General features: G+C 38.1%; 3 protein-coding genes across 4 annotated transcripts; all 3 read right to left on the bottom strand.

Moving 5' to 3' along the window:
- On the bottom strand, positions 1–710 carry LOC133715534 (dirigent protein 23-like). The gene has a single exon (XM_062142062.1). It carries the CDS (start codon positions 676–678, stop codon positions 109–111), a length of 570 nt encoding a protein of 189 aa, XP_061998046.1. The 5' UTR covers positions 679–710; the 3' UTR covers positions 1–108.
- A 1,201-nt stretch (positions 711–1,911) lies between these two features.
- Positions 1,912–4,062, bottom strand: LOC133715526 (dehydrodolichyl diphosphate synthase 6-like). The gene is made up of 2 exons (XM_062142047.1): positions 3,843–4,062; positions 1,912–3,182 (listed from the first exon to the last, which is right to left on the bottom strand). Exon 2 carries the CDS (start codon positions 3,134–3,136, stop codon positions 2,078–2,080), a length of 1,059 nt encoding a protein of 352 aa, XP_061998031.1. The 5' UTR covers positions 3,137–3,182; positions 3,843–4,062; the 3' UTR covers positions 1,912–2,077.
- A 2,094-nt stretch (positions 4,063–6,156) lies between these two features.
- Positions 6,157–9,487, bottom strand: LOC133715514 (probable serine/threonine-protein kinase PIX13). 2 transcript variants are annotated; one of them, XM_062142041.1, is made up of 6 exons: positions 9,123–9,487; positions 8,570–8,934; positions 7,566–7,674; positions 7,304–7,446; positions 7,080–7,203; positions 6,157–6,850 (listed from the first exon to the last, which is right to left on the bottom strand). In XM_062142041.1, exons 1-6 carry the CDS (start codon positions 9,184–9,186, stop codon positions 6,420–6,422), a joined length of 1,236 nt encoding a protein of 411 aa, XP_061998025.1. In that variant the 5' UTR covers positions 9,187–9,487; the 3' UTR covers positions 6,157–6,419. The 2 variants fall into 2 exon arrangements, with proteins under 2 accessions (XP_061998025.1, XP_061998016.1); XM_062142032.1 differs by having other exon boundaries at positions 7,539–7,674; positions 9,123–9,478.
- Between the last annotated feature and the right edge of the window lie 3,709 nt (positions 9,488–13,196).

The raw sequence follows: 13,196 nt of genomic DNA, 5'->3' as shown, positions 1-13,196 counted from the left end.
TGATCTAATCACTCACCTAAGATTTTTCATATTCAAGTCTTAAAATGTTACAGCAAAACTGCAAAAGTGCAGATACAAATAAACACTATACTGAATGACCCTCTAGGATTAAGAAGCTTGAGTTGCATATGGAGGCCAGTAAAGGTGGAATGCAATCTTGTAGGTAACAGTTAAGCCCATGAGATTGACCGGAGATGATGTCACATAGCCCTGCACAAGCTTGAAATCACCGGTGCCTCCGACAACAGGATGATCAGCAGGCTTGATATTATGTGTGCCTCCAACAATGGAAATCGAACCACTGTAGTGCTTCAACCGCAAGGTTATCTTAGCAATTGAAATGCTCTCAAGCCCATCCAAGCTGGAAGTGATGGAAGTTCCTTGAGCTATCCCAGCTACCTTTGAAGATCGATTGGCTGTGACAGTCATCGGATCCTGGAAAGCAAACAGGGTGCCGAAAGGCGTTGTGGTTTGACTAACAACTGTTCCGGCTACGCCATTAACTACAATGTATCCGGTTTTGTTAATGGTCTCATGTTGAAAGAGTGCAAAGTGGAGGGACTTGAGTTTTTCGTGGTGATGATGATGGTGGTGGTGGTGGTGGTGGTGGTGGGAGGTAGAGGTGGCTTTAGCTAAGAGGAGGGCAAGAAGTAGAACATGAACCACAGAGAGAGCCATAATGGGATAGATAGTCTAGTTAAGGTTTAGCAATCTTTATAGTATCAATTGTAGTTGGTGGGTGGTGACTTTACTGTTAATTTAGTGGATGAAAATTGATGGCAATTAATCAGATACCAATGGCACAATGAACTTGGACCACTTAATTTTAGTCTCTGTTATTGTTTCGTATCAATCTGTTGCTATCTAGTAATAGCCAAATCCTATTGCCTTGTACCAGGGGCTATCTTTTCCAGCATTTTTGTCTCAATATGAAAGGTTTTACTTCGTCAAACATGATACCATCTGTCATCGAATGTACTCGTTAACCAGACTTTGGGGCTTTCATCTTGACCATCCAGAGAGAGGTTAGGTTGATTATCAGAAAAAGTGCTCATGTTTATAAAAGAAAAGTTGATGCGGTTGTTACTTCATTTTCAAAAAGCTGTAGCCCGCCATGAATTGTAACCAAGTGATTACAATAATGAAGTAAAGTAAGTCCATTCTTCTACTGAAGTCCTTCTGTCTTTGTTCTTCTGAGTAGGGCAGAACAGGGATTATATCTCAGCTGCTAAAGTTGATTATATGGTTGTTAAACTCTAGGACTATTTACAGTTTTTGTCTCAATATCTTGTCTTGCTGTATTCATGGTCGCGTTGTGCCTCTTTTTTATGTTTTAGATGAATTAGGGGAATTCATTGTACAGGAAAAACAGAATGGATATGGAGTACTATAGAATGGTAATGGCATTTGGGGACCATATTTTTGATCAAAGACAAATGAAGAAGAATAAATTTTCAGCGTGTAGGGTTGTCTTTGATGACTGTTAGGAGTCACATTCTGCAGTAAAAATTGAAGGAAAATAGGTTTTGGTTGTGGTACCCAAATTTCTTTGCAGATGATGGGTCAAGTACCCAAGCCTCAGCGGCTCAGCCCAACTGAGACAGTGGTTGAGCATCTGAAGCACAAGCTTTCCGATTTGAGTTCCAATTAGAGTTCTAGCGCACAAAAAAACCATGCCAAATACGAAGCTTTGATTATTGCCTTATTGGCATGGACATTTTTTACTAGCAAGATGGGTCTTGATCCTCAGAGATGCTAAATCGATCATCGACCAATTCAAGTTGAAGAGCACAAGCTTACTATTGCATTATCACGCCTTTTAGCTAAATTGACAGACAGTTTTAACGGTGGGAGTACTTGAATAACCAAATTGGAGGCAAAGACGTCACATACATTATGAACTTGGCAACAGAAACTAAGATGGTTATTTAGGATGTATAGATTACATAAAACAACAGAAACAACATAATACATAGCATGCATATTAGGCCATAAATTTAGGTTGACAATACAGCCCATCCCGGAATTTAATCATGATCCTGTGGATCTATGGAGGAGCACAGTGGCATTGAGAATGTTATACCTGCTTCTTTTTCTTCTCCAAATAGTAGTGGTTGCGCTGGAAGTTGAGAACTGCCCAAACCAATTGCCATAAACCCAGGTCTGGCCACAGCGCAGCCGGGGAGTACAATGGGCAGTTACTACTTTGCCAAAGAAGGAAGTTGCTCAGCCGGGTCTCGCCAGAAGTTCGGATCATAATGTCGGGATCAGGTGCCACTGCCATGTACATGTGCTTCTCAACATCAACCAGCTTTACTTGAGGTATTTTCTGCTGCTGCTCTTCAACTTCTTCAACAAGACCATTGCTTGCAACTACATGATTAACTGTTCCATTTTCCTTTTTCACCTTTTCAACTCTTTCGATCTTACCATTGGAAACTGCACCAGTACCTAATTCTCCATCCAAATTGTTGTTGCAGGGTTTGTGAACATCAGTCTCAGTCACACCATTAACCTTCCCTCCCTCTTCGACTCCATGAATCACACCATTGCTAACCTTTCTTCCATTAGGTACTTGAATTTCATTCATTAATTTCTCCTTGCAGGATTCTTCGACAGCGTGGACAATCTCATCAGTCGAAGTATAGGCCACACAGATCAAAAGCGTAGCAGTGGAGTTATCGGCAGTCGCCTTCATTGCATTTTCAGCAGCAACCCTGACAGGCTCGCTCAGAAGCTTCAAGTCACCAATGAAGCATACCCTAACACCAGCTTGGTTCAGATAACTCCTTTTGTCAAGCAAGCCTTCAATCTTCTCCTGCAAAAGGTCCATTAGAATTTGCACCTCGTCCGGCGGTCTCTTGAAATTGTCAATGCTGAAGGCATAGACAGTAACATACTTCACTCCCATTTCCCAGCAGTACCTAAGAAGGGACATGAGAGACCAGTATCCAGCTTTGTGGCCTTCCCCAACTGGTAAGTTCCGTCTCTTTGCATACCTTCGGTTCCCATCCATGATGAACGCGATGTGAGCAGGAATGGGGCCAACAGACATTACACTAAACAAGCATTTCCTCAGAAAATAAGTGAAACCCCCATGGCTTTGGTTTGCAGCAACAAGACTTTGTTCGTCCATCGTATGACCAAGAACAGAAGCTAACCGACTAAATCCAAGATGACCCCTGTTCAAGAGGAACAAAACCTCAGTCTACACTACAGGTAAGCTTGACAAGCTCCATAGTCATAGATACTACAGAATAAAGCCAAGGAATTCAAAATACTAAGAATAGGTCCAAAAGAATATAAAGGACAAAAAGTACACAGAAAGTCCGCAAACAAAGAAAACTTTACTAAATGAAGCGCACTTCGTCAAACCCCAGAAAGGATAACCAAGAACAATCATTCCAAAGGAACCTCAAGTCTAATTCTGTTAGTAATGTTCAAGAAAATTGACATTCACCATAAAAATTAACACTAAATAGGCAAATTCTAGGAAGTTGATACTTAAGTGTTAAGTTGGTGCTAATTAAATCAACAAATACCTAAGAAATTCAAGTTAATTATATACGCTAAAAGTCTTATCCTTTGTACATAAAAACAGAAACCCACATCAACAAAGCCAGAAAATATAATTAAATTAGTAAACTTAATTCAGAAGTCAAAGCCAATTTCGGATTCCAAATGAAGAACACATAAAACCAGAAAAATTCAAAGTTTGACACTTTTTCTTTTTCCTTCCTCAGTGTTTTTTAGCAGAACGTACATATTCATGAAGATCGAAGCAAGCATCACAATCAATAACATAAGCAACTTCGTATAGCTAAATAAGATAAAGGACTTACCTTTACAATCTTATAGACCCCAGAATTCGCGACCCCATGAAGCAAGAGAGTTGAGGCCTATTTATAACAGTTAGCGAAGATACTTAGCCACAAAAAGAATGTAATGATTTAAAATGAAGAAAAAGAGTGATCGCAATAAATGGAAGATAATGGAGAAGAACACGAAAAATTATGAGCCTGAGAAGAGGAAGAAGAGTTTAGAAGAAAGTGACTGGTTAGTTTGGCAGGAAATTGAGAAACCGAAAGCATGAAAAAGCCAGACATACACAGAGAGTGCAAAGTTACAAAAGCAATGAAAAGACCGGAAAATTGGTGGTCTAGTACGCTCTACATTTCACAACGTTGCACAGTTGCATACTTGCATACACCCCTCCCTTTAAACGTTGGTTGTGCGCTTTATGGAGTTTTTCCAAGGAGGCTCATCCACGCCTAGTAACATGTATAGAAATTGAGGGAAGTTTAACGCAAACCATATGGTTTTTCAGTTTGGTGCATATTGTTTTATAATTTTAATATTACGCGAAAATGCTTCATGTGCATATAGTGCCTTGTACATTCAATTAGTTAAACAAAATATTGTATGTATTTAGATTATGAATTGTAATTGATGATTGTTCAACAAAAAAAAAATAAAGAAATAACCAACGAGTATATGGTTATCACATCTGTTGCATAATGTCAAATTAATTCTTACTTGGTAGGGGAAAGATCAACATATAACTCCACATTTCTACTAACATATTGGTGAGAAAACAAGAACGTGTAATTTTGGGCCAAATTTGTATGTTACAATTTTGAGTATAAATCGTTGTCTTTAAGAAGTTATTTATTTAGAAAGTTAAGTTATCCAATTTTGATCAAATTGGAGTTAAAATCAAATAATTCAAACTAGATAAATTGAAATTATAAATGGGTGATTCTAGTTGGACCTCCAAATTTGATATTTGGACCTCCAACTTTTTTTAATTATTAATAGACTTTGTCAAATTATATGAAAAGACAAATAAGGACAAAAAAAAGAAAAATGAAAAAATAAAAAATAAATAAATACTCTTCTTACCTCCTCCAATCGAATAAAACATTTAATTAAATTTTTTTTTTCTCAAAATTTCCTTATATTGCCTATGTAGTTTTACAATTTACCTAAAATAATTAAGTAAAAATAATAATTTCTATACATGACCCATCATTTAATACAAAAATAAATTCAAAACAATCTGATTTGGAATTTTTTTAAACTAAATTAATTGAATATTATGATATAGTTATTATTCGATCTTCTAACCCAAAAACCTTTGAAATCTTTCTTTTAGCAAATTCAAAGAGATTTCAACAACATATCATGATCGAGAACCAACCCTCTGATTAATTTTTGTGGAGGAGAGACTTACTCATAAGAGAGCAATATACTGTAATTTTGATTCATTCTTCTTCTCATGATTGAAGAGAGAAAAAAAAATAGAGTAACAAATTGTTATATCTCACGTTCAAGTGCATTTTGGTAAAAATAAGGAGGTCTACTTAGCTTTTCAAGTATTTTAAAAAGTAAATTAGAGGTGTACTAAGTATGTGAGGTCCAAATAGTAAATTTGGAGGTCCAACTAGAACCACCCATTATAAATTACTTTCGATTGAAGGAAACGTTAAAAAACAATACCTCTCCATATGCCGGATATAAGTCCATTCATTTTTCGTAATTAGTCCAGAATAAAAAATTCAAGACCTTTCTTTATATATGTCATAATGCATTTTTAACAGAAATTGCTATATATATTGCTTTCTAGTTCACCATGCACTTAACATGAGCTGGTCTTGCAGATGGTGGATATGGGTATTTCATTTGTTTACCCACTTCACTGTGGCTGTCTCAACTCTCACCAACCTGTCAACTGGGCCTTTATATCCCACTTATCTATTGTCTAATTGAATGTAATCATGCTCATGATCTTTTATAATTCATGATACATTATTAAAGCATTACCATCTTTCTGCTAATGAATGTATGGATTAGGGTTCTTACAATAATTCTAGAGCTTGTTATATAGATTTGTGCTATCCTCAGGTTTCAATTGGGTTTTACAATAATTCTAGAACTTCTTTTTGCAAAACCAGCTCACAAAGATCAGTACGAAAATCTGAGTTTATGCCAACACTTTCCCCCAACTGTGATACCATGTTAACCCATGGATAGTTGCAGCAAAATCTGCTTACAAGGAAAGAGTGTTCATGTGCTTGTTTACTCTGTATTACCAAGGTATCCAGAGATGTAGTACTACGGTAACACAGCGATTGCTATGACGAAAAAAATGAGATAGAAAAGTTGATACTCGTGTGGTCTATAGAACAATATATATCATCTGATTCAGCAGAAGTGCTGCTGTCTACATGAACAAAATTTGTTATGAACTAAAACAATGGCTACAAAAAATAAAAAATCAACATGGGAAATGAAAGAACAAAAGGTGATTGACTGTTCTAACATTCTGATTAGTCTCAATGTTTGAACATACAATTATGATTTGTGAGAGTCCAACCTCAACACTTGGTCTTCTCAGGTGCTTGATTGACATTCTCATCTCATGTAGTGGCTTGGTACCTGGAGTGAAGCGGGGAACGACGAACAGGCTCTTGAAGTACATAGGATCGAGCAATAGAAGTAGTTTGCCTAGAGGTAATTAGTAATGATGGCTTTGGTTTTTCTCTGATTGCCTGAACCTGTTCCAGTTCTTCCAAGACTTCTTTCATGGAAGGCCGGCTTTTAGGATCTGGCGCCAGGCATTTTAGAGTAATATTTGCTGTCTGTAATGCTGCCTTGAAGGAATATTGGCCCTCCATCCTTGCATCCATAATGGTTTTTAACTTTCTTCGATGAGGAAGAAGTGGTTTAGCCCAGTCCACCAGATTAAGTTGCTCCTTAGGGCGTTTTGTATCGAGTGCTCGTAACCCTGTCAGAATTTCAAGCAGCACAACACCGAAACCATACACGTCGCTCTTCACATACAAATGACCTGTTGAAAAGATGATGCACTTTATATGTTAAATTTGGCTTGTATATATGCCTGTTTGTAAAGGATTTGAATTTACAGACTCATTTATCAATTTCCTAGTAGAAATCAAACTCTACGGGGCTCAAGGGCTGGTCTTGGTGATGAGACGGGGTAAAAAAGAACAAAGACATACTTCATATATGAAATTCGGAAATTACTTAGCTTCCATTTTTACTATAGATATCATTACCTGTTGCAATGTATTCTGGAGCAGCATAACCATATGTCCCCATAACTCTAGTTGACACATGTGAGTCTCCACCAGTTGGTCCCAATTTCGCCAAGCCAAAATCTGAGATTTTTGCATTATAATTCTGCAGAAGATATCACCAAAAGATGTTAGGCACAAAATAAAGCAGAATCCAATATAGTGAATCAGAATACGAAAGGCTGGGATTGGAAAAAAGAACTAACCCCATCAAGCAATATATTTGAGGCCTTGAAATCTCTATATATGATTTGTTTTTCTGAACTGTGCAAGAATGCTAGGCCTCGAGCTGCTCCAATAGCTATTCTGATTCTAATGTCCCAAGATAGTGGTTCAATGTTAGGATTCCCTGCTCGAAGCGATTTATAGAGTCAATACCACGAATTCATGATGATGAACTTAAGCAAAAATGTTTTGTTTTCACAATGATTTTGTACGTACTTCTGAAAAGATGATTCTCCAAGCTACCTTTCTGCATGAACTCATAAACAAGGAGTAGCTCCGCGTCTTCCCAACAGTATCCCAATAGCTTGACAAGGTTGGGATGAGAAAGCCTTCCTAGAAAGTTCACTTCTGACTGCATTATCAAATGACAGGAAAGACATTACTATTAGCTTCAAAAGAAAGCATAATAGAGAAAATGGGTTAACACCCCTGAGAACCAAACTATACATAACTAGGAGAGCAATCACAATGTGCCATGAGAAACACACCACTATCTGGCATTGGGGTTTAAAAGAATGATTCGGCCTTTAGTGCGTTAAATTTAGATGCCAAAGGAAACATTTTGATCCTCGTGTTGAATGATCTCAAGTCTCTTCTTCACAAAATTGGTGGTTTCAATTGAAAATGAGTTGGAAGTGCCAATGCTATCCCATATTAATTATCAATTTCCCACAATGCAACTCGCTACAAAATTGGGGAATGGAGGATTTAAATCAAAAACTTTCGTTCAATAAAACATTTCCGAAAACTTCAGCTGCACTGAGTTGAAAATGTACATCAAGCTAGCTCTAATCAAGTTTGGGAACAACATTGAATTTAAACGCATTTTCAATGGTTTTGAACATAATTAGGAAGATTAAGTTTCCAAACAAAATGGTGCAAGTGAGAAAATGCACGACAAAGAATCTTCTACATTCTGACAAAATCAATGCATAGACTTATTGTACAGGTAAACCTTGAAATCAATAGAACAAGACAGATCTTTCCTTGTTTGTTTCTTTATTCATTATAGTCAAACTTTCATTGGCTTGTAAAAACTGTAACATGAAGCAATGGAGGAGGTATGTGGGGCCCCCATCCAGTTCAGCTGAATTCTAATGGAATTGAAAATAATAAATAGCAGAAATAAACTTGTGGGCAATAGGCTTTTGCCAAATAAAGATGCCTAGGAGGCGGATAAAAAAAAAAACACATGGTCATTATTAAAAATGCTCAATAATGCATTGTTAGAGGGGAAAAACAATCACCTGCCACTCTTGGAAACCTTGCATACTTTCTGGGTTTAATTTCTTGACAGCAACCATCATTCCAGTGCCAGCCTTACATGGTTGAAGAGTTTTCTCATCCACCCAACCTTTGAAAACTCTACCAAATCCTCCCTCACCCAGAATTTGATCTGACTTGAAGTTCTTGGTAGCAGATTTCATATCTGCAAAACTGAAGACTCTCAAAGTTGATGTCTCCAAAATTTCGCCATCCGTTGACTGCTGATCATCATCAAATCTTGGGCTTAGTGTTGATGTTGTTGCTTCTGAAAAATGAGAAAATTGACTTCTCATTGTGCTGCTGCTTGTCTGTGAAACTCTATTCCTGCTGTGAATTTCAATTGTCCCTATAGAAATGAACACAAAAGATGCATACATCAGATATGGATTATGAAGATCAAACACAAAGTAAGAAAGATCGATCAACATGGAAAAAGAGAAAGAACCCATCTTTCTTTGAGACTTCAGAGAAAGTTTTGATCTTTTCAGTGACCCAATTGTCTTTGCTTTGATTGAACTTGGAAGTAATAGTTACCTGTAGTTGATGTTGTTGTGATGGTGTTAGGGAGAGTAGCAGGAGATCCAAAGCAGATACCCATTTTCAGTCTATGTCAACTAATTCTCTCTCTCTCTCTCTCTTGTACTAGAACAACATGGATCATAATTTGCGGAGGGAATTAGAGCAAAAGGAGAAGTAAAAGAGAACGAGAGAAGTGGGTTTTCTATGCTGCTTGGTGGACTTTATAAATAGTTGGAGTGTTGGACCTGGTGTTCTTGGCAGTTGCCATGAAATTCACTTTGTTGTTTCATTATTAGTGACTAGTTGTGGATTATTTCCGTTGTCAAACGCCATTTTCTTCTTCTTCTTCTTAAAAGTCGTCATTTACTAATGCTTTTCGTTAGTTAGATTAAGCCTTGGGCGACTCAACGCAGATAGGACTGGTTGTTTTCAGACTCTAAATCACACGCGATCAAATGTGAAAAGAAAATTAGAGACATTGATTAGCTTATTCCATACTTCACAAAATTTAATTTTGAAATGAGAATTCTTATGGATTTATAATTTGATAAGGCGCCGTCCGAACGTCACTTATACTTAATGATATCGGGTTTGCAATCTTTAACCAAGAAGTTATTTTTATTTGAAGACTCTGAGGACTTATACATACCTCTAGTATTACTATGTCACTAAATATAAGTAACACTCTTTTAGTGGGATCACAGAACATGGTGGGATCCGACCACGACATATACCCCGTAGACCAGTACCTGAGTTACCTCATCATGGTGGAAGCCGGCCAAGACCTCCCTAGGAGGCCACCCTCTGAGCCTCACCAATATGCTTCGTGATATATATTTGTACACTATAATAGGCCTTAGCATTCATTTTGAAAGAGCTTTTCACCAAATATGTTTTTTCAAATCAATGCTAAATGAATGAAATATGTTCTGGGAACAAATTAATTTACCATCATATAATTATTGTTTGTACATGTTTGGATGTCCCAAATCAGGATTCTAAGCAATATAGGCCGACTCAAATTTGGTCAAATTAAAGATTGCAGCTACCTTCTCGTCCAACTTTCTTATTTCTACCTTTTTAATTTATTGTATGTCGTGTGAAATTTTTTTTTTTTTTTTTTTCTCTTCTTTATGATGAAGATGTTCAAAGGATTTTACTCCTACCCCCATGGTGAAATTTAATGCATTCAAGAAATAATTATTTATTATTTTTCTTTAACGTTATTTATTTCTGACGGAATGAAATATTATTTTTTGTATTCATTAAATAACACATAGATTACACATAACAGACAATGAATAAAAAATGTAGAAATTAGAAAGTTGGAGAGAAAGATAGTTAGCATTTCTCATTGGGAAAAAGATACAAACAGTACCCAACTTATGGGCCACTAGTAACTTTCGTACCTCAACTTCAAAAACTATCACAATGGTACCCAGATTATCTAACACGACCTAACATTCATACATGCCATCCACTTCGCCATTAACGGTGTTAACTTTGCAAGGGTAAATCTGTCCTTCTACTGTTCATCTCTCTTCTCCTTCCCACCCTGGTACTGTTCATTTTTTTTTCCTTCTCTCTCTCCTCCTGCAAACCGACCCTCACATGGTACTGTTCATTTTTTCTCTCTCCTGCAAACCGACCCCACCTTCCACTGTTCATCTCTCTTCTCCTTCACACCATGGTACTGTTCTTTTTTTTTTTTTTTTCCTTCTCTCTCTCCTCCTGCAAACCGACCCTCACATGGGTACTCTCTCTCTCTCCTCCTTCATAAACAATTCCCATGTTTTAAACTTTAAACAGATAGTGGGTGAGCAGTTTTATTTTTTAAGAGTGGGAGAGGCGTGCAGCAACTGTAGCATGCACATGGGAATTAAATCGACCTTCAAGATTCAAGGAGTTCAAGCCTTCAATCTGGATCGGAGTTCAAGCCTTCTCTTCAATCTGGATTTCAAGCTTCAAGCCTTCAATCTGGAGTTCAAGCCTTCAAGTCTTGGTCGTTCGTTCGTTGAGGAAGCCGCGAAGAAGCAAAACAACAGCAGAGACGCGAAGAGAGAAAGAGAGAACTGAAGTATGAAGAGATGCGGCTGTGGTGTTTGAGGTTTTAGTTGATAACAGCCCCGCGCCTCCTCCTCTCCAGCCCCACCTGCCTTGCAGCAGCCCCATAGCCGGCCAGATCAGCACACCAGGCCGAGCGCTGCCCAGCCTCGCCGAGTCGCTGCCCAACCTCGCCCAGCGCATCATCTAGCTCCCCACCTGCACTCACAACACCTACTGCCCCCACATCAGCAGCCCCGCTCCCCGCGTCCCACGCCTGCGCAGCCTGCCCAGCAGAAAATGAAGAGAGCTTGAGGAAGAAGAAGAAGAAGAAGAAGAAGAAATCTAGTGAAATGACGAGAATACCCCTCAAAATTTGACAATTTACTAACTCCGTAACGGCCAACAGTGTTTTAGGTACTAAAGTTGAGTCGGGCTAGATAACCTGAGTACTAAAGTGATAGTTTTTGAAGTTGAGGTACGAAAGTTACTAGTGGCCCATAGGTTGGGTACTGTTTGTATCTTTTTCCCTTTCTCATTAATATTTTGTTACCGAACACTAGTCCACAATTATTTGAATTTAAACATCATATATGTGTCGTTGAATTTGGCCAAACACATAAACTAGTTATATTTAATGAAGTTCAAAATATGTATTGACTATATATATATATGGAGTTGTTCAAAAGATTTGAAGCCTTGTCACTCTCAATTGAGTTTCAAGGATGCACTGCAAAATTTGTGCACGTATAACAAAAAAGAAAAGCACTAGAAACTTCGTCTTCTGTTCGTAATACTAGATACTACGTACAGACAATAAATTCAACCGAGTGAGTCAACAAAAAAAAAAAAAAAAAATTCCTTTCCTTTCTATATATGTCCACACAAAACCAGAAAGAAGAAGATCATGTACCACGTTTTACACAGCTTGACCTAACCTATACATGCATGTCAAGGATGAAGAAAGCAACAAACACAGAAATGTATAATATATAATATATAACTTTTCAGGAAATCTGAACTGGTAAGCTAAATACTTGACCAGTTGACCTTCCATTTTATATCCAGTTTCTCAAGCTGAGTGATTGTTGATCTTCAAGCATGAAACTCGAGCATGGAAGCTGTATTTCATTTTTTGTTACCTGAATGAAATTAGCAAATACTCATTTCAATAGTTTTTTTTTTTTTTTTTGACAATGAACATTATAGAGATTTCATTAATGTAGGATAAGGTCAGAATGACCATTACATATCCTTCCGCTACCATGTACAGATAGACAAGAAGTTGTGATGCAGTAGACACCACGGTGATACATACTATAGGACCATTCATTCAATATTTCATGCTCATTTATTCAAAGCGAGTCTATTAACTACGACACAGTACGCATAGTAATAGGCAAGTTTAAAAGAAAAAACTAACTAGAGGGTGGGTATAAAAACCCACCAGTCACTCCGAACCCAAAAAGGCCAGGCCCAGAATCTATCTTCCATGCTCTAGGCTGAACCAGCAGCCCATCAAGGCTAAAAGCCCCACTAGACATTCTGGACCCCAACAAAAGTCCAAAACTGACTAGGGCACCCAACCCAGATGGAGGCCCAAGCTTAAGGCCCAAAAGTAGCTTCGCTGCTGGAGACCACCCTGACGACGGCGCCGCCATTAACTTTGGCCGATCAAACATCCACCACAATGAGAGAACTCCTGCCATCGACATCACCCAGATCCGGGTTTGAACTAGGGTCCAAAGACAACCCACCTGCACAGCTACCCAAAATAATCGGGGCACCCAGAGCCGAATCAGGTCCTTGGTGTCACCGCCTCGAATCACCGCCCATATGTTCCACATTCATTCAACATTTCATGCTCATTTATTCAAAGCGAGCCTATTAACTACGACACAGTACGCATAGTAATAGGCAAGTTTAAAAGAAAAAACTAACTAGAGGGTGGGTATAAAAACCCACCAGTCACTCCGAACCCAAAAAGGCCAGGCCCAGAATCTATCTTCCATGCTCTAGGCTGAACCAGCAGCCCATCAAGGCTAA

The sequence above is a fragment of the Rosa rugosa genome, chromosome 1, assembly GCF_958449725.1.
Source record: "Rosa rugosa chromosome 1, drRosRugo1.1, whole genome shotgun sequence".
In the NCBI taxonomy this organism is placed as follows: Eukaryota; Viridiplantae; Streptophyta; class Magnoliopsida; order Rosales; family Rosaceae; genus Rosa; species Rosa rugosa.
Note: the sequence above shows the minus strand (reverse complement) of the source record. Positions and strands in the feature narration are given on the sequence as shown.

Coding starts and splice junctions, on each gene's coding strand:
- LOC133715526 (XM_062142047.1), bottom strand. CDS start 3,136: ATGGACGAACAAAGTCTTGTTGCTGCAAACCAAAGCCATGGGGGTTTC.
- LOC133715514 (XM_062142032.1), bottom strand. CDS start 9,186: ATGGGTATCTGCTTTGGATCTCCTGCTACTCTCCCTAACACCATCACA. Junction 7,204..7,303: donor CAAATATATTGCTTGATGGG/GTTAGTTCTTTT, acceptor TATCTTCTGCAG/AATTATAATGCAAAAATCTC. Junction 6,851..7,079: donor TCCAGAATACATTGCAACAG/GTAATGATATCT, acceptor TCTTTTCAACAG/GTCATTTGTATGTGAAGAGC.
- LOC133715534 (XM_062142062.1), bottom strand. CDS start 678: ATGGCTCTCTCTGTGGTTCATGTTCTACTTCTTGCCCTCCTCTTAGCT.